Raw genomic sequence first — 13,572 nt, 5'->3', positions numbered from 1 at the left:
AAGTACCGTTCCACATCCGATGGACCCACACTCACACAAATACACACTTCCGTTCTGTGGAAAAACACGTTTCAAACTACACACACTGATATCTAAACCCTATAACCTGCCCATTACTTCTCTTTGGTTGCAAACTAGATCTCCGTCAAAAACTACAGGGTATTTAGTGGGTGTTTGACGTGTCCGATGTTTCAAAAAGGGGTTTGAGTGACCCGAAGATGGCTCTATCCCAAAGCTCACAATAAATGAGAAAATACAGATAATACCTTAAAAGACTAGAAAAATAAAGAAAAGAAAAAACGTACTGTATAATCCAATATCTACTATATAGCAGCCAAGTTTATGAACGTACCCTATAGATTTGTGCATTGAGATGTTGTAGATATGATGGCTCTTTTGTAATGTTCCAATAATTGCCACTGCTAAAAGTACTTAACACGGCCTTTCTAATCTGTAATCTACCACATCACAGAAAAATCCTCATTCAACCCATTTGACTAAGCTAATAAATTTGAACTGACATTTTTTTGGTCAGAACAATGACAATGTGGGAATTGAATGTCTTTGTGAGCTGTTTCGAGAGGAAGGCATAATTATATTCAGCTGCCGCCAGACGCTCTCTAGCCGCTTTGACCAGTTGTTTGATTTTCCCTCACCGCTAACACATGTTGTTCTGTTGCTTTATTTACATGAAGGATCTGCAATTATTCCCAAAATGACGTATCAATGTGCAAACAACGGAAAGACATTTATTTATATTTGAAAATGTCAAGATCACATTGGATATATTTTATAACAAACAACTATTTGGTATTTTATGACTTGATTACTTAATCTGGGATTGAGAGATAAAAAAAATAATAATAATGTGTGTTATTATTAATAATGTGTGTGTAAAATAATTTTGTGTGTGTGTGTGTGTGTGTGTGTGTGTGTGTGTGTGTGTGTGTGTGTGTGTGTGTGTGTGTTTCATCATTAGTTAATGTTTACTAATGTAGTTAGTTAACAAATTGTTATCAAATGGAAAATTATTGTAAAGTGTTACTGGTTATTGTAAATTAAAAAAAGAGTATTGTGAACAATATGAATTGAATATCCCACCTAGGGTTGTCAAATCGATTAATCGCAATTAATTGCATCTAACATAAAAGTTTGTGTTTATATAATGTGTGTGTGTGTGTGTATATATATATATATATATATATATATATATATACACACACATACACACATATTACCGGTATATAAACACAAACTTTTATGTTAGATGCGATTAATCGATTTGACAGCACTAATCCCACCATATCTCCTGTCCTCTTTATCATAAAAAATTGCCAAAAATACCTCAATTCTTATCATAATTTCACTAGTAGGGCCATTCGTGTAACTTCATTAATTAAAAATATTTTCATAGATTATGTGATATTTTGTGGTTTACAAAAGCAGCAATCAATTTCAAAAACACCTCAGTCTAAATCTCGGTGTTAGTGTTTCGAAAAAAAAGTGTGAACCGCTCCGCTGACAGTTTTTGCTGTTTTCAGACTCTAGCGCCGTCACAGAGACAGGAGTGGTGTCTCCGGGCTCCTGTTTCAGCAATATTTTATCTGTGGTAATCCCCCAATATCACTCATAGAACCTGAAATGTCCTATTTCAGTGATTGAAGCCCATGCAGCACACAGCCGGAGAGAAGAGGTTGTGTTCAGCTCTTCGGGTTCTCACACTCTGGGCAACAATACGCTGGAGTATCAGAGAGGAGCAGAAAGACAGACACTCCGCTGCTACGGGCCGCTGTCTGCAGACTTCACCATTAAGGTGTGTAATGAAAGCCGAACAAGTGGTACTAGAAAGCAGCAGAAACTCTTAGCTAGAGATATTTGCTCTTTTCAATGGATAGGTATTTTCTCTTGTGTCGGAGTTTCCAACCTTATTAAGAAATGTACTTGATGCCCTTGAAGGGATAGTTCACTTTAAAATGAAAATTCTGTCATCATTTATTCACCCTCAAGTTGTTTCAAACCTGTATGAATGTCTTTCTTCTGCTGAACACAAAGGAAGATATTTAGAAAAATGTCAGTAACCAAACAGTTAACTGGTCCCATTGACTTCCATAGTAGGAAAAAAAAATACTATGGAAGTCAATGGGACCAGTTAGCTGTTTGGTTAACACACACACACACACACACACACACACACACACACACACACACACACACACACACACACACACACACACACACACACACACACACACACACACACACACACATACACACATAGCAAAGGGAATCAATGTTTACTCTCCATGTGAAACTGTAAACATGGCACAATATGATTCATGTAATCATGCTAGACGTTCTCATGTCACGACCTGAAGAGTCATGATTAGTCTTGACACTACGGCTTTACAGTAATTGAACATGACTCATTACTCTAGTTAATTGCAGCAGCATGCAAACAGTATTTAACTAATCATCACAGCTCCGGAAATCGAGACTAGAGGATATTCAGTGGAAGATGATGCATGCAGCATTTCATATGGAAATCATGAGTTGGACTGTGGCCCCTTGAGGAAATTTCCTGCTTATTATACACGTCAAAATCATTTGGTTTTTCAAAATGAATGGCTTTTATCTCTTTTTGTGTTATGACTATTAAAAGGAAATGATCGTATCAGGCACATTATATGAGAATTTCGGTTCTTCTCAGGTAAAATATGCTGGCCCTAAAGACACAGTGATGCAGTTTATGTTCTACCAGCCCATTCGCTACCAGTGGAGAGAAACTGACTTTTTCCCTTGCTCTGTCACTTGTGGAGGGGGTAAGTGCTATAGATTATTCCCCTTAATTAGAGATGGCCATTTTCATAATTCACAGTGATTTGAATACACCATACATACTCATTCAGCACGCATAATTACAATTCTGTTCGATACTAATAGGACAATAATCTGAAAATGATAAAAATGTACTCTTTTTTTTGTGTCTAAATTAAAAAATAAAAACAATACCAAACTAAAACTAAAAGCAACACGTGGATTTAGTCATTGCAATTTATAATGTACAATTATGAACATGGATATTTATTTGCTAAAGATTCAATTTAACAGAGTAAATTAATGGTTAGTGTTTTAAAACTTTAAGTGAGCATTAAATTAAACCAAATGAATAATCTTAATATAAAAATAGGGGAAATGATCTGCACAACTAAACTATATAAATATATATAAATATATCCAATATCAACCAATATTGAAACCTATAAATTAAAAATCTCTAATATTGGCAGATAAGTGATTTGGTATCTATCTGTATATATCATGCATTAAAGTGCCTCAATTATGCTTTTTTAAAACTTTGACCTTTTACAATCACAAACACCTATATTAAAAAATACATGAAAGGTAATATTCGAAAAAGCACAATATGGGAAATTTAATATTATATATATATATATATATATATATATATATATATATATATATATATATATATACATATATATATATATATATATATATGAAAATTCAGCTTAACCATCATAGGAATAAATACATTTTAAAATATATTAAAATAGAAAACAGTTATTTTAAATTGTTATAATATTTTACAATATCACTGGTTTTGCTGTATTTTTAACAAATTAATTCAGTCTTGGTAATTGTAATTTTTCCAAACTTTTGATCCGGTACTGTATGCATTATCAAGCATACTTACGGTGGGCGAGAGAGCTCCACGCGCTGCAACTGAAGAAAACACATGCGAATCAAAAAAACACCTGCAAATTAAGAAAACATTTTCATCAGTTTTACAACACACGTGTGCTCCAAATACTCACAACACAACCAAATATAGAAACTCACTGCAAATAGCACAGACCACAAAGGAAATGTTTCCAGGGGACCCCAATAAGTGACGAACCTGGCTGGGACATGCTTATAGCTCAAAGTCTACTTTATTTATTTATTTTACTTTTTTTGTGTGTGTGTGCGCAAAACATAGAGATGACATGTTTATGACTTACAATTTTGTATACAATATACAAAATGTATTAACAATATGTTCAATGTCATCAGAATACAAATGAGAAATGAAGAGTGAGCTGAAAACAAACAAAAAAAATTAAAAAAGAGAAAATAAACACGAGGGTAAGATATTAATCTATATATCAGTTACATTGTACAGATTGTGTCATGTTATGTTTAAATAAGTTTCATAAGAAATGTTAATGCAGGGTCCAAAGATGAGATACTTTTTTGTATAAAATGTATATTTATTTGCAACAGTTATGTTAACAGCAATAATACAAAATGTCTGTCGTAAGAACAGCTATTCAGCTGATGGACACCGTGCTGCGTTGTCATGGGAACATCCCAGGTGAAAATATTGAGGAAATGACGTTGTCTTTTTTTGCTCCCTTCGCCAAGTGCGTTCCAAACGGCTGCATATTGGCACACAAGGGGCATAGGGATGGAGCAATAATAAGCATGTCCCAGCCGTGTACGTCACTTATTGGGGTCCCCTGGAAACATTTCCGTTGTGGTCTGTGCTATTTGCAGCGCATTTCTGTATTTGGTTGTATTGTGAACTCTTGCAGTGCGTTTCTGTACTTGGTTGTGAGTATTTGGAGCACACGTGTGTTGTGAAACTGATGAAGATGTTTTCTTATTTTGCTGGTGATTTCTCTATTTGCATTTGTTTTCTTCAGTTGCAGCATGCTGAGCTCTCTCGGCCACCGTACATACTACTTAAAATGATGTCTATACTATGCAATTGTCATAAAACCACAGCTAATGTTGCTTTGTCTCGCCTCTGAAGGTTATCAGCTCAATTCGGCTGATTGCATGGACATTCGTTACAACAAATCGGTTGCAGAGCACCTGTGCCACAGCTTCCCAGAGAACACCAAACCTACACCCAAACTCAAGGAGTGCAACATGGATCCCTGTCTTGAAAGGCTGGTTCTGTCTTATCGATCTCTGCAACACACCCTCCATGACAAAACAATGAGTGAAGGATGAGAGTAGCTGTGCATTAGACTTCCTGTGCATGAGCTCATTATAGTGTGGATAATGACGTGAAGGGCTAATGGTGTGTGTTTCTCTGCAGTGATGGCTTCAAGGAAGTGATGCCCTATGACCATTTCCAGCCTCTACCACGGTATGAAGTTATTTACTGTGTACAGCACGTATATCACAGCACACTTACTGCTCACATTAGGTATAGATATACAAAGGATAGCTTTGTGTTTTTTTTGGATACTACAGACACACTACTATTTAACCTGTTAGCCTGAAGCGCCACTTTTGAAAAATCCCCAGAAATGGCATACCCACACTAAAATAGATAGTGTTTATTAACCCTTTGTCCTAAAAACACAAGTATGGTCTCATTTGAAAGCTGACACCTGGCACTTTATTGGAAATGTAGAATTAATTATTGTCATAATGAAAAAAAAATGTATGAATAGCTTCAAAGTTGTGTAAGTTATTAGAAATTTATTTTTATGAAACATCTTCATGAAAATTAAATTGAAGTTGGCCCGTCAGCACTCTAGAAATGCACTCCAGCTAAAGACACATGTCTGACCATGTTATATTTAAAATTTGAAGGTGATAAGTCTAAAACTCTGTATTTTGTTAAATGTTTTTCAAGATCATGTCATATGACTTTATTTTGAATTGACTCTAAAATGCAAACTTGTGTTTATTGTCATCTATAAGCATCTATTCAGTCTATTGTCTCTATTGTTTTGTGGTGCAAACGAGCCCCATTCAGTGTCAGTCTCTCCTGCTCTCATTCACACATCTCCAGCCTGGTTATGGCCCTGGTAATATGCATTTCTTTTGTTTGCATTATAATGGCTAAGGACTGGCTATTCACGGTTTTTCACCCCCTAATTTCTTTCATAATTATCACTTCACATTGAAACTGTATCAAATGCCTTTCTTGAACAAAGAAACATTTCAGTAAGCATTCCTATTTAGAAAAATTCATAAAAATAACAGCTAGATGGCAGGTGCACCTGAGCTAGCTAACGTTAGCATGTTAGCTTAGCACACCATCAATACACGACAATTTATGAGATTAAAACCATGTTTGTGCTCCAAACTTACTTTATATTGCAAGTCGAGTGTTTTAAATAACCTTCAGCGATCTTATGTGGCTTCAGATAAAAAAATCAGACAGAAAATGTATTATTTGATAGTATTCTGCACTATGCTAAAGTCTATCGATTAGAATTACATTATAAATATAATCTACTATTATAAAAATACCTGACATGGCTCGAAGAACACAGGTAAATCAAATATCATTGCAATCATGTTTATTGTCTTCAAAACATCTTTATCTGCATGTTACAACGATCTCTGAAAGCTAGCTTTGTTTATGTTAGTGGCGTCCTGGAAGGTCACATGGTATGGCTCTTCTTCATGTGCACTGTGCATCCATATATGGATTATTCTGTGTATCTCTGGCGCCCTCAGTCTGCTGTATGAATTGAAAACACAGTACATCAGTGTATCCAGCGCGCATTATGCTTACATGGACGCATTTTGATATAAATTCAATAAATATTATTCCTGTCTATAGAAATCTGATGTAAACCTATGAGAATCTATCAATATTTCTCCAAATCTGCACATTTTTGAGCCAAAAGCCCCGAGGGACGTTGTTTTGTCACGCGTTCTCATGACAACACGGGAGTTTTTTTTTAATGGACGCGGCTGATGCTCATAATTCATATTAAAGGTATCGACTCATTTTTTCATTACATAAATCCTGACACAAATTAAGACATAACTGTCACTATAAGTTTCTCAGAATACAATAGTGGTCAAATACTGAAACGTGAGACTTATATCTTTTTAATGATGTATAGTTTGTCAAGGTAATAACATTAAATCTGATAGTAACTTTGAACTATATAAAAAAAAAAACGCTTCAGAGCGTCCTCGCTCTGGTGAAGGCTAACAGGTTAAAGGTTGTTGTTTTTTCGAGTCAGTAATAATTTGTACAAAATGTACATTTTATTCAGCAAGGACATATTCAATTGTTCAAAAGTGACAGTAAAGACGTTTGGGATGTTACGGAAGATTTATATTTTAAATAAATGCTGTTCTTTTGAATTTTCTATTTATCAAAGAATCTTAAAAGAAAAAAACATCACGGTTTCCACAACAATATTAAGTGTTTTCGACATTGATAATAAATGTTTCTTGAGCAGCAACTCATCATATTAGAATGATTTCTGAAGGATCATGTGACACTGAAGACTGGAGTAATGATGCTGAAAATACAGCTTTGCATCACACGAATAAATAACGTTTTATTTTATTTTAAAATTGTAATAATATTTCACAATATTGCTGTTTTTACTGTATTTTTGATCACTTTGTTGTCACTTTGTCACCAAAAGCTATCACATTTCATAACATAAAGTTGCTGCTCATCTACTAAGTTGGTACTTATATACACTAATACCAACAGATATTATTGTATAACACTGATGCAGGTGGGAGCAGAACCCGTGGACGTCGTGTTCAGTGTCGTGTGGAGGGGGCTCTCAGGATAGAAGCGTGGTGTGTGTAGAGGAGGACGTTAACGGTCAGATCGTGCAGGTAGAGGAGTGGAAGTGCACACACTCCCCAAGACCATTCAGCAAACAGAGCTGCAACACGTTTGAGTGTCCACAGTGGATGGCCATGGAGTGGTCTCAGGTGAGTGACCTTTTATTGACCTCTTCTTCCATTTCTGATCACCACTGACCATCTTTAGATCTGTTCTTCAGCCTTGTGAGATGTTTCTGTGTCCTAACTCAAAGGAAACCACAAACTGTAAGTGACTGATTTGGAGGACCCATTATGCTTTTTACATTTCCAACTTTGATTAGTGCATAAGGTTGCTGTTCGAGCAAGAAAACGCTCTGTAAAGTTACAAAGCACAAAGTCACTCCAAAGGGAGTTCTTCTCTATATCAACAAGCACTGTTTCTGAACTCCTGGAAATGCCTCCATTGTAGTGTTGAGTTTTCTTCCAGGAACAAACACATCACAATATTCCTTATTTAAATAATTCCCGCACTAGGCATACGCAAAAAAAAGGGACGAGGCCTGGTTGAGTTGCGCTAGGAGACGACGAGCACATGAACAGCTTTGCCCTGCTCCTGATCAAGCAGTAAAAATGCCCATTCCTGCGCCCAAAACAAGGCATCTGTGGATGAGAGTCCAAAACAAGGACTGGTGGGACGTCCTGCTTCACTTCACAGTTGATGAGTGGAAGGAGTATATTATAAGGACATGACAGTCATTTATATTCAACAACAACAGCTAGTTCCTCACGTCATACGTAATTTCTTCATCAATGCACATGTAATTTCCAGTATCCGATCAAGTGTTTACATGTCCTTTCGATCGGATTAGATACGGTTTAAACCACCCCTAACAATCCGAATTAAATTTTAATCGGATTTGGCCAATTCATTCCGATTTCTTGTTCTGACTATGCTAGTAGTCCGATTACAATCGGATTGCTAGTGTCCATGTAAACGCAGCTAATGAAGATTGTCAACCAGTCTGTGCATATATAGGCCTAAATCCACCAACACTATTAGCCAGCGTTTCAGTTTCATTGCCCAAGCCCTGTATTTGTATGTGCTTCTCACTTCACTCCTGGTGTAAAGGGACAGATTATAGTGCTTTCACAATACGTATTATATGTAATATGATCACATATCAGCACGTCTGGACTGCCCCATGTATATGTTTGTGTTTTTGTATTTGTACTATCCAGTGCACGGTTACCTGTGGCCCAGGTCTACGGTACAGAGTTGTGCTGTGTGTGGATCACAGTGGGCAACATGCTGGCGGCTGCAATCCCCACCTCAAACCCCATATCAAAGAGGACTGCCTGGTCCCCGTCGCCTGCCACAAACCACGAGGTAGAAACAACAAAAATCTGATAAATAAAATAGACCTTTTAAAGAGATCCACAATTGAGTGAGATACTATTGGCTACATAGGCAGCTGCCTTCTAAGTCAGCATCCTAACAGAAATAGAACCGTATACAGATTTGAAACATTCCACATAGGCAGAAACTGCACATGAAGCTCATGCGAGATTAAATGATTCCAACTGATGTTAGCATGTTGCTAATATAACAACATAATGCTCTAATACAGCCGTCATAAACTGCTCTGACCATTTATTTCTTCTTGGTTTTTAGTGGTTTTAGCTTATATAAAGCTTGTATTATCTCCCCATTGGAGAACCACAGCTCTAATACGCATTGAAAATACATAGCACACACAAATACTGGGTGAATTTGTTTAATGGATTGATCACTTCTGAATACTTATTTGTATTTCTTTCACCGTTTTCACTGATCTTGTCACAATGCATTTTTGGGAAGTATACATGTACGTTCAATGCTTCATTGTGATTTATTGGAGCTGGTTAGTTTCTTTAGTTTCAGGCTTTGAACTTTTTACTGAAAAATGTTCTGCCTTCAGAAAAAAAATGTATGGTTAATAAATCTGGAGCCAAGGCCACTGATAAAGTGAGCAGTCACTGTTAAGTGCCATTCATCTACTAATGAAAACTAACAATAAAACATTGATTCGATTAAAATACTTGTTTAGAACTTATTTGTTTCAGAGAAGCATTTCAATTAGATGTCTGTTCCAAAACTTAGTGGTAAAATGATGCTGCTCTCTTAGAAAACCCCATTTTGCACCATTGCATCTGTCTATCACAGAGAAGGTAATGAGAATGTGCCCTGAAAAGATGATTGACTGCAGGGAAGAAATGTTTATCATCAATTTAATTTGTATTTGATTGAGGTACAGAATTGCTGTCTGTCTTCCAAAATGCTCACTTATGAGGTTGCTGCCTATGTAGGCAGTTGGCAGTGAGGAAGCTCACCAGACTCTGGAACACAGCCAAAGTGTTCTCCATTAGGGAACAGTCAGTGCCTGCAGCTGTCAGAGAGGAGAGTGGAGTGTGCCACAGACAGACGCTCATGAAGTAATGTGTGATCTGAATATGAAATTCTCCATAAGTGCAGACAGACACTCTGAGCTCATCGAGAGTCAGTCACGGTGTGTTTTAGAGCTGTTTCTTGCTGTGGAGTTAATTAATTCCTGAGACTTGTCCTTGTCTGTCACTTTATTTTCCTGTCAGATCTCTATCGCTTTTTTTTATTTGAGTATTTTTCTCTGTCTTTCCTGTAGGAAAAAAAGCATGAGAAGTGAAATCTGTTTTGATAACTCATTATCATCTCAGTTGTTTCTCCTAGCCACCAGTGGAATTCTATTGGGTTCAGTGGGGTTCAGTGGGGTTCTTTGGGTTCTGTTGGGTTCAGTGGGGTTATGTTGGGTTCTGTTGGGTTCAGTGGGGTTCTGTTGGGTTCAGTGGGGTTCTGTTGGGTTCAGTGGGGTTCTGTTGGGTTCAGTGGGGTTCAGTTGGGTTCAGTGGGGTTCTGTTGGGTTCAGTGGAGTTCTGTTAGGTTCAGTGGAGTTCTGTTGGGTTCAGTGGGGTTTTGTTGGGTTCAGTGGGGTTCTGTTGGGTTCAGTTAGGTTCAGTGGGGTTCTGTTGGGTTCAGTTGGGTTCAGGGGGGTTCAGTTGGGTTCAGTGGAATTCTGTTGGGTTCAGTGGGGTTCTGTTGGGTTCAGTTGGGTTCTGTTGGGTTCAGTGGAGTTCTGTTGGGTTCAGTTGGGTTCAGGGGGGTTCAGTTGGGTTCAGGGGGGTTCAGTTGGGTTCAGGGGGGTTCAGTTGGGTTCAGTGGAATTCTGTTGGGTTCAGTGGGGTTCTGTTGGGTTCAGTTGGGTTCTGTTGGGTTCAGTGGAGTTCTGTTGGGTTCAGTTGGGTTCAGGGGGGTTCAGTTGGGTTCAGGGGGGTTCAGTTGGGTTCAGGGGGTTCAGTTGGGTTCAGTGGAATTCTGTTGGGTTCAGTGGGGTTCTGTTGGGTTCAGTTGGGTTCTGTTGGGTTCAGTGGAGTTCTGTTGGGTTCAGTTGGGTTCAGGGGGGTTCAGTTGGGTTCAGTTGGGTTCAGTGGAATTCTGTTGGGTTCAGTTGGGTTCAGTGGGGTTCAGTGGGGTTCAGTTGGGTTCTGTTGGGTTCAGTAGAGTTCTGTTGGGTTCAGTGGGGTTCTGTTGGGTTCCTAGGGTTCTTGACTTCTTTGTGCCACAAAAGGTTATATATAAGAAGAAATGTCTGAAATGATTGCATAATATTTTAATCTTTAGCTGTTTGTTCTGGTGATAAAGTATGTTTACGAGCTGTTCAATTCACAAAATTTAATTAAAATTATCAATGAATTAAAACAAATTAGATGATCCCATGATGGGACATATATATATATATATATCAGTATTTTAACATCTCCTTATACTTTTTTTGGTTCATTTTATTCTTAGACCCTTTGCGCTACACATTAATAGCCATAATCCATTCAGTAGTAATAGTAATAGTACAAATATCTGAATTTATGTCACTTTAAAGCAAACAAAATTACATTGACACTATACTGACAAAGGACGGGGTGACGGGGACACTATACTGACAAAGAGCACCGTCTTTCGGATGAGACGTTAAACCGAGGTCCTGACTCTCTGTGGTCATTAAAAAATCCCAGGATGTCCTTCGAAAAAGAGTAGGGGTGTAACCCCAGCATCCTGGCCAAATTTGCCCATTGTCCTCTGTCCATCATGGCCTCCTAATCATCCCCATATACTAATTGGCTTCGTCACTTTCTCCTCTCCACCAGTAAGCTGGTGTGTGGTGGGCGTTCTGGCGCAATATGGCTGCCGTCGCATCATCCAAGTGGATGCTGCACATTGGTGGCGGTTGAGGAGATTCCCCCCTTCTGTGTAAAGCGCTTTGAGGTCTCAGATAAAGCGCTATATAAATGTAACAAATTATTATTATTATTATTAACATTATTATTATTATATATATTCTTTTCTCTTCTAAGCAACTGAGAACTCTATGCTACTTCTGCTCAATAACATTTACATCTTTGTCTCTCTGTGTGACCATGTCTTTTCTCACTTAAATGTTACGTCTTTTTGGCAAGACGCACTTTTCATAAAGTCTTGTGTAATTAGTTCAAGTGATTTGTCTGAGTACATGAATAAGTTTCATTCCAAGTCATGCCAAACATAGTCCCGTCTGCTCATGAATCAAACTCCCTTAGTCGAGACGGAAGACATTTGAGTTCAGGCACGATTTTGCCACATAACAGGAGGTGTTTGTCATCTCGACGTCTAACACTTTCCTCCTCACACGTGTTTTACATTTACAAGCTTTGCTTAAATCCTCCAAATTTACATTGAAGGAATAATTCACCCAAAAAATAGTTCACCATCATGTCGTTTCAAATCTAAAGAGCAGTTTGAAGATTATTCAGAATTTTCCCTTTTGTGTTCCACTGAATTAATGATATGGTACAGGTCGGGAGTGACATGAGAGTAAGTTGTGTTTTCTTTTTTTAATAAAGTACACTACTGTTCAAAAGTTTGGAGCCAGTAAGTTTTCTTTTTTTTAATTAATGCTTTTATTCAACAAGGATGCATCAAATTGATCAAAAGTGACAGTAAATATATTGATAATGTTACAAAAGAGTTCTATGTTTTAAATAAATGCTGTTGTTTTTAACTTTGTTCATTAAATTATATTAAGTTTAACAAATTTAACAAAGTTCGTGAGGAGCACGTTCAGGTAATCAACCAATCAGCACAAGAGGAAGCCGGTATAAATATAGCCTTCCCTCTCCTCTGTTAGGGTTAGGGTTAGGTTCAGTTTCGGGTCAGTTTCACAGCATCCCTCCACCACCCCATCACCTCACTCTCGGCTGGTTTCTATCCCAGTAAAGGGGTGGGTACTCTGGGTTCGGGCCAAATTTCGAGCTCGCAGCCCTCTCCCGGACAGCACGCCAAATACGCATAAATTACTACATCTGATTTTATGTACGTGTGAACTCGTGAAATAATCCCGATTTTTGTTTATCATGGTTTCCACAAAAAATGAAGCAGCACAACTGTTTTCAACATTGATAATAATGCTAAATGTTTCTTGAGTACTAAATCAGCATATTAAAATTATTTCGGAAGGATCATATGACACTGAAGACTGCTGAAAATTTAGCTTTGACATCACAGGAATACATTACATTTTAAAATATTTTAACATAAAAAAACTTTATTTTAAAAAGTAATGCTATTTTTTGTTATAATTTTACTGAATTTCTGATTAAATAAATGCAGCCTTGGTGAGCAGAAGAGACTTCTTTAAAAAACATTGTTAAAAAAAACACATCGTACCAACCCCAAACTTTTAAACGATAATGTGTTCCTTTAAATGTAGTATCAGCTATGCAAAAATGCCAAAATTCAAGAAACCTTAATCACAAACATCTGTATGCTTTTTTCCCCACCAATAATTCTCTTCATATCAATCAATTCCACACTTAACTCAAGCCTGACATGCTTGTAAAAACTCAGTGGGTTGAAATGACAGAGGCTCCATTGCCTGCTATTTCATCTAGACCTTCCCGCACGCCAGTTGTGAGGATGTC

At 37.4% G+C, this 13,572-nt stretch overlaps 1 protein-coding gene across 1 annotated transcript in view; it reads left to right on the top strand.

The window, feature by feature from the left end:
- The window catches only part of adamtsl3 (ADAMTS-like 3), a 153,545-nt gene that overhangs the window by 98,542 nt on the left and 41,431 nt on the right, over positions 1-13,572 (top strand). Inside the window, exons 9-14 of the mRNA XM_079638219.1 lie at positions 1,656-1,813; positions 2,708-2,819; positions 4,817-4,955; positions 5,108-5,158; positions 7,515-7,719; positions 8,791-8,938. Of these exons, the coding sequence (XP_079494345.1) occupies positions 1,656-1,813; positions 2,708-2,819; positions 4,817-4,955; positions 5,108-5,158; positions 7,515-7,719; positions 8,791-8,938 (813 nt within the window). The remainder of the gene's footprint in view (positions 1-1,655; positions 1,814-2,707; positions 2,820-4,816; positions 4,956-5,107; positions 5,159-7,514; positions 7,720-8,790; positions 8,939-13,572) is intronic.

The sequence above is a fragment of the Phoxinus phoxinus genome, assembly GCF_949152265.1.
Source record: "Phoxinus phoxinus genome assembly, chromosome: 2".
Lineage (NCBI taxonomy): Eukaryota > Metazoa > Chordata > Actinopteri > Cypriniformes > Leuciscidae > Phoxinus > Phoxinus phoxinus.
The sequence above is the reverse complement of the archived record's forward strand: the minus strand, read 5'-3'. Positions and strand labels throughout refer to the sequence as shown.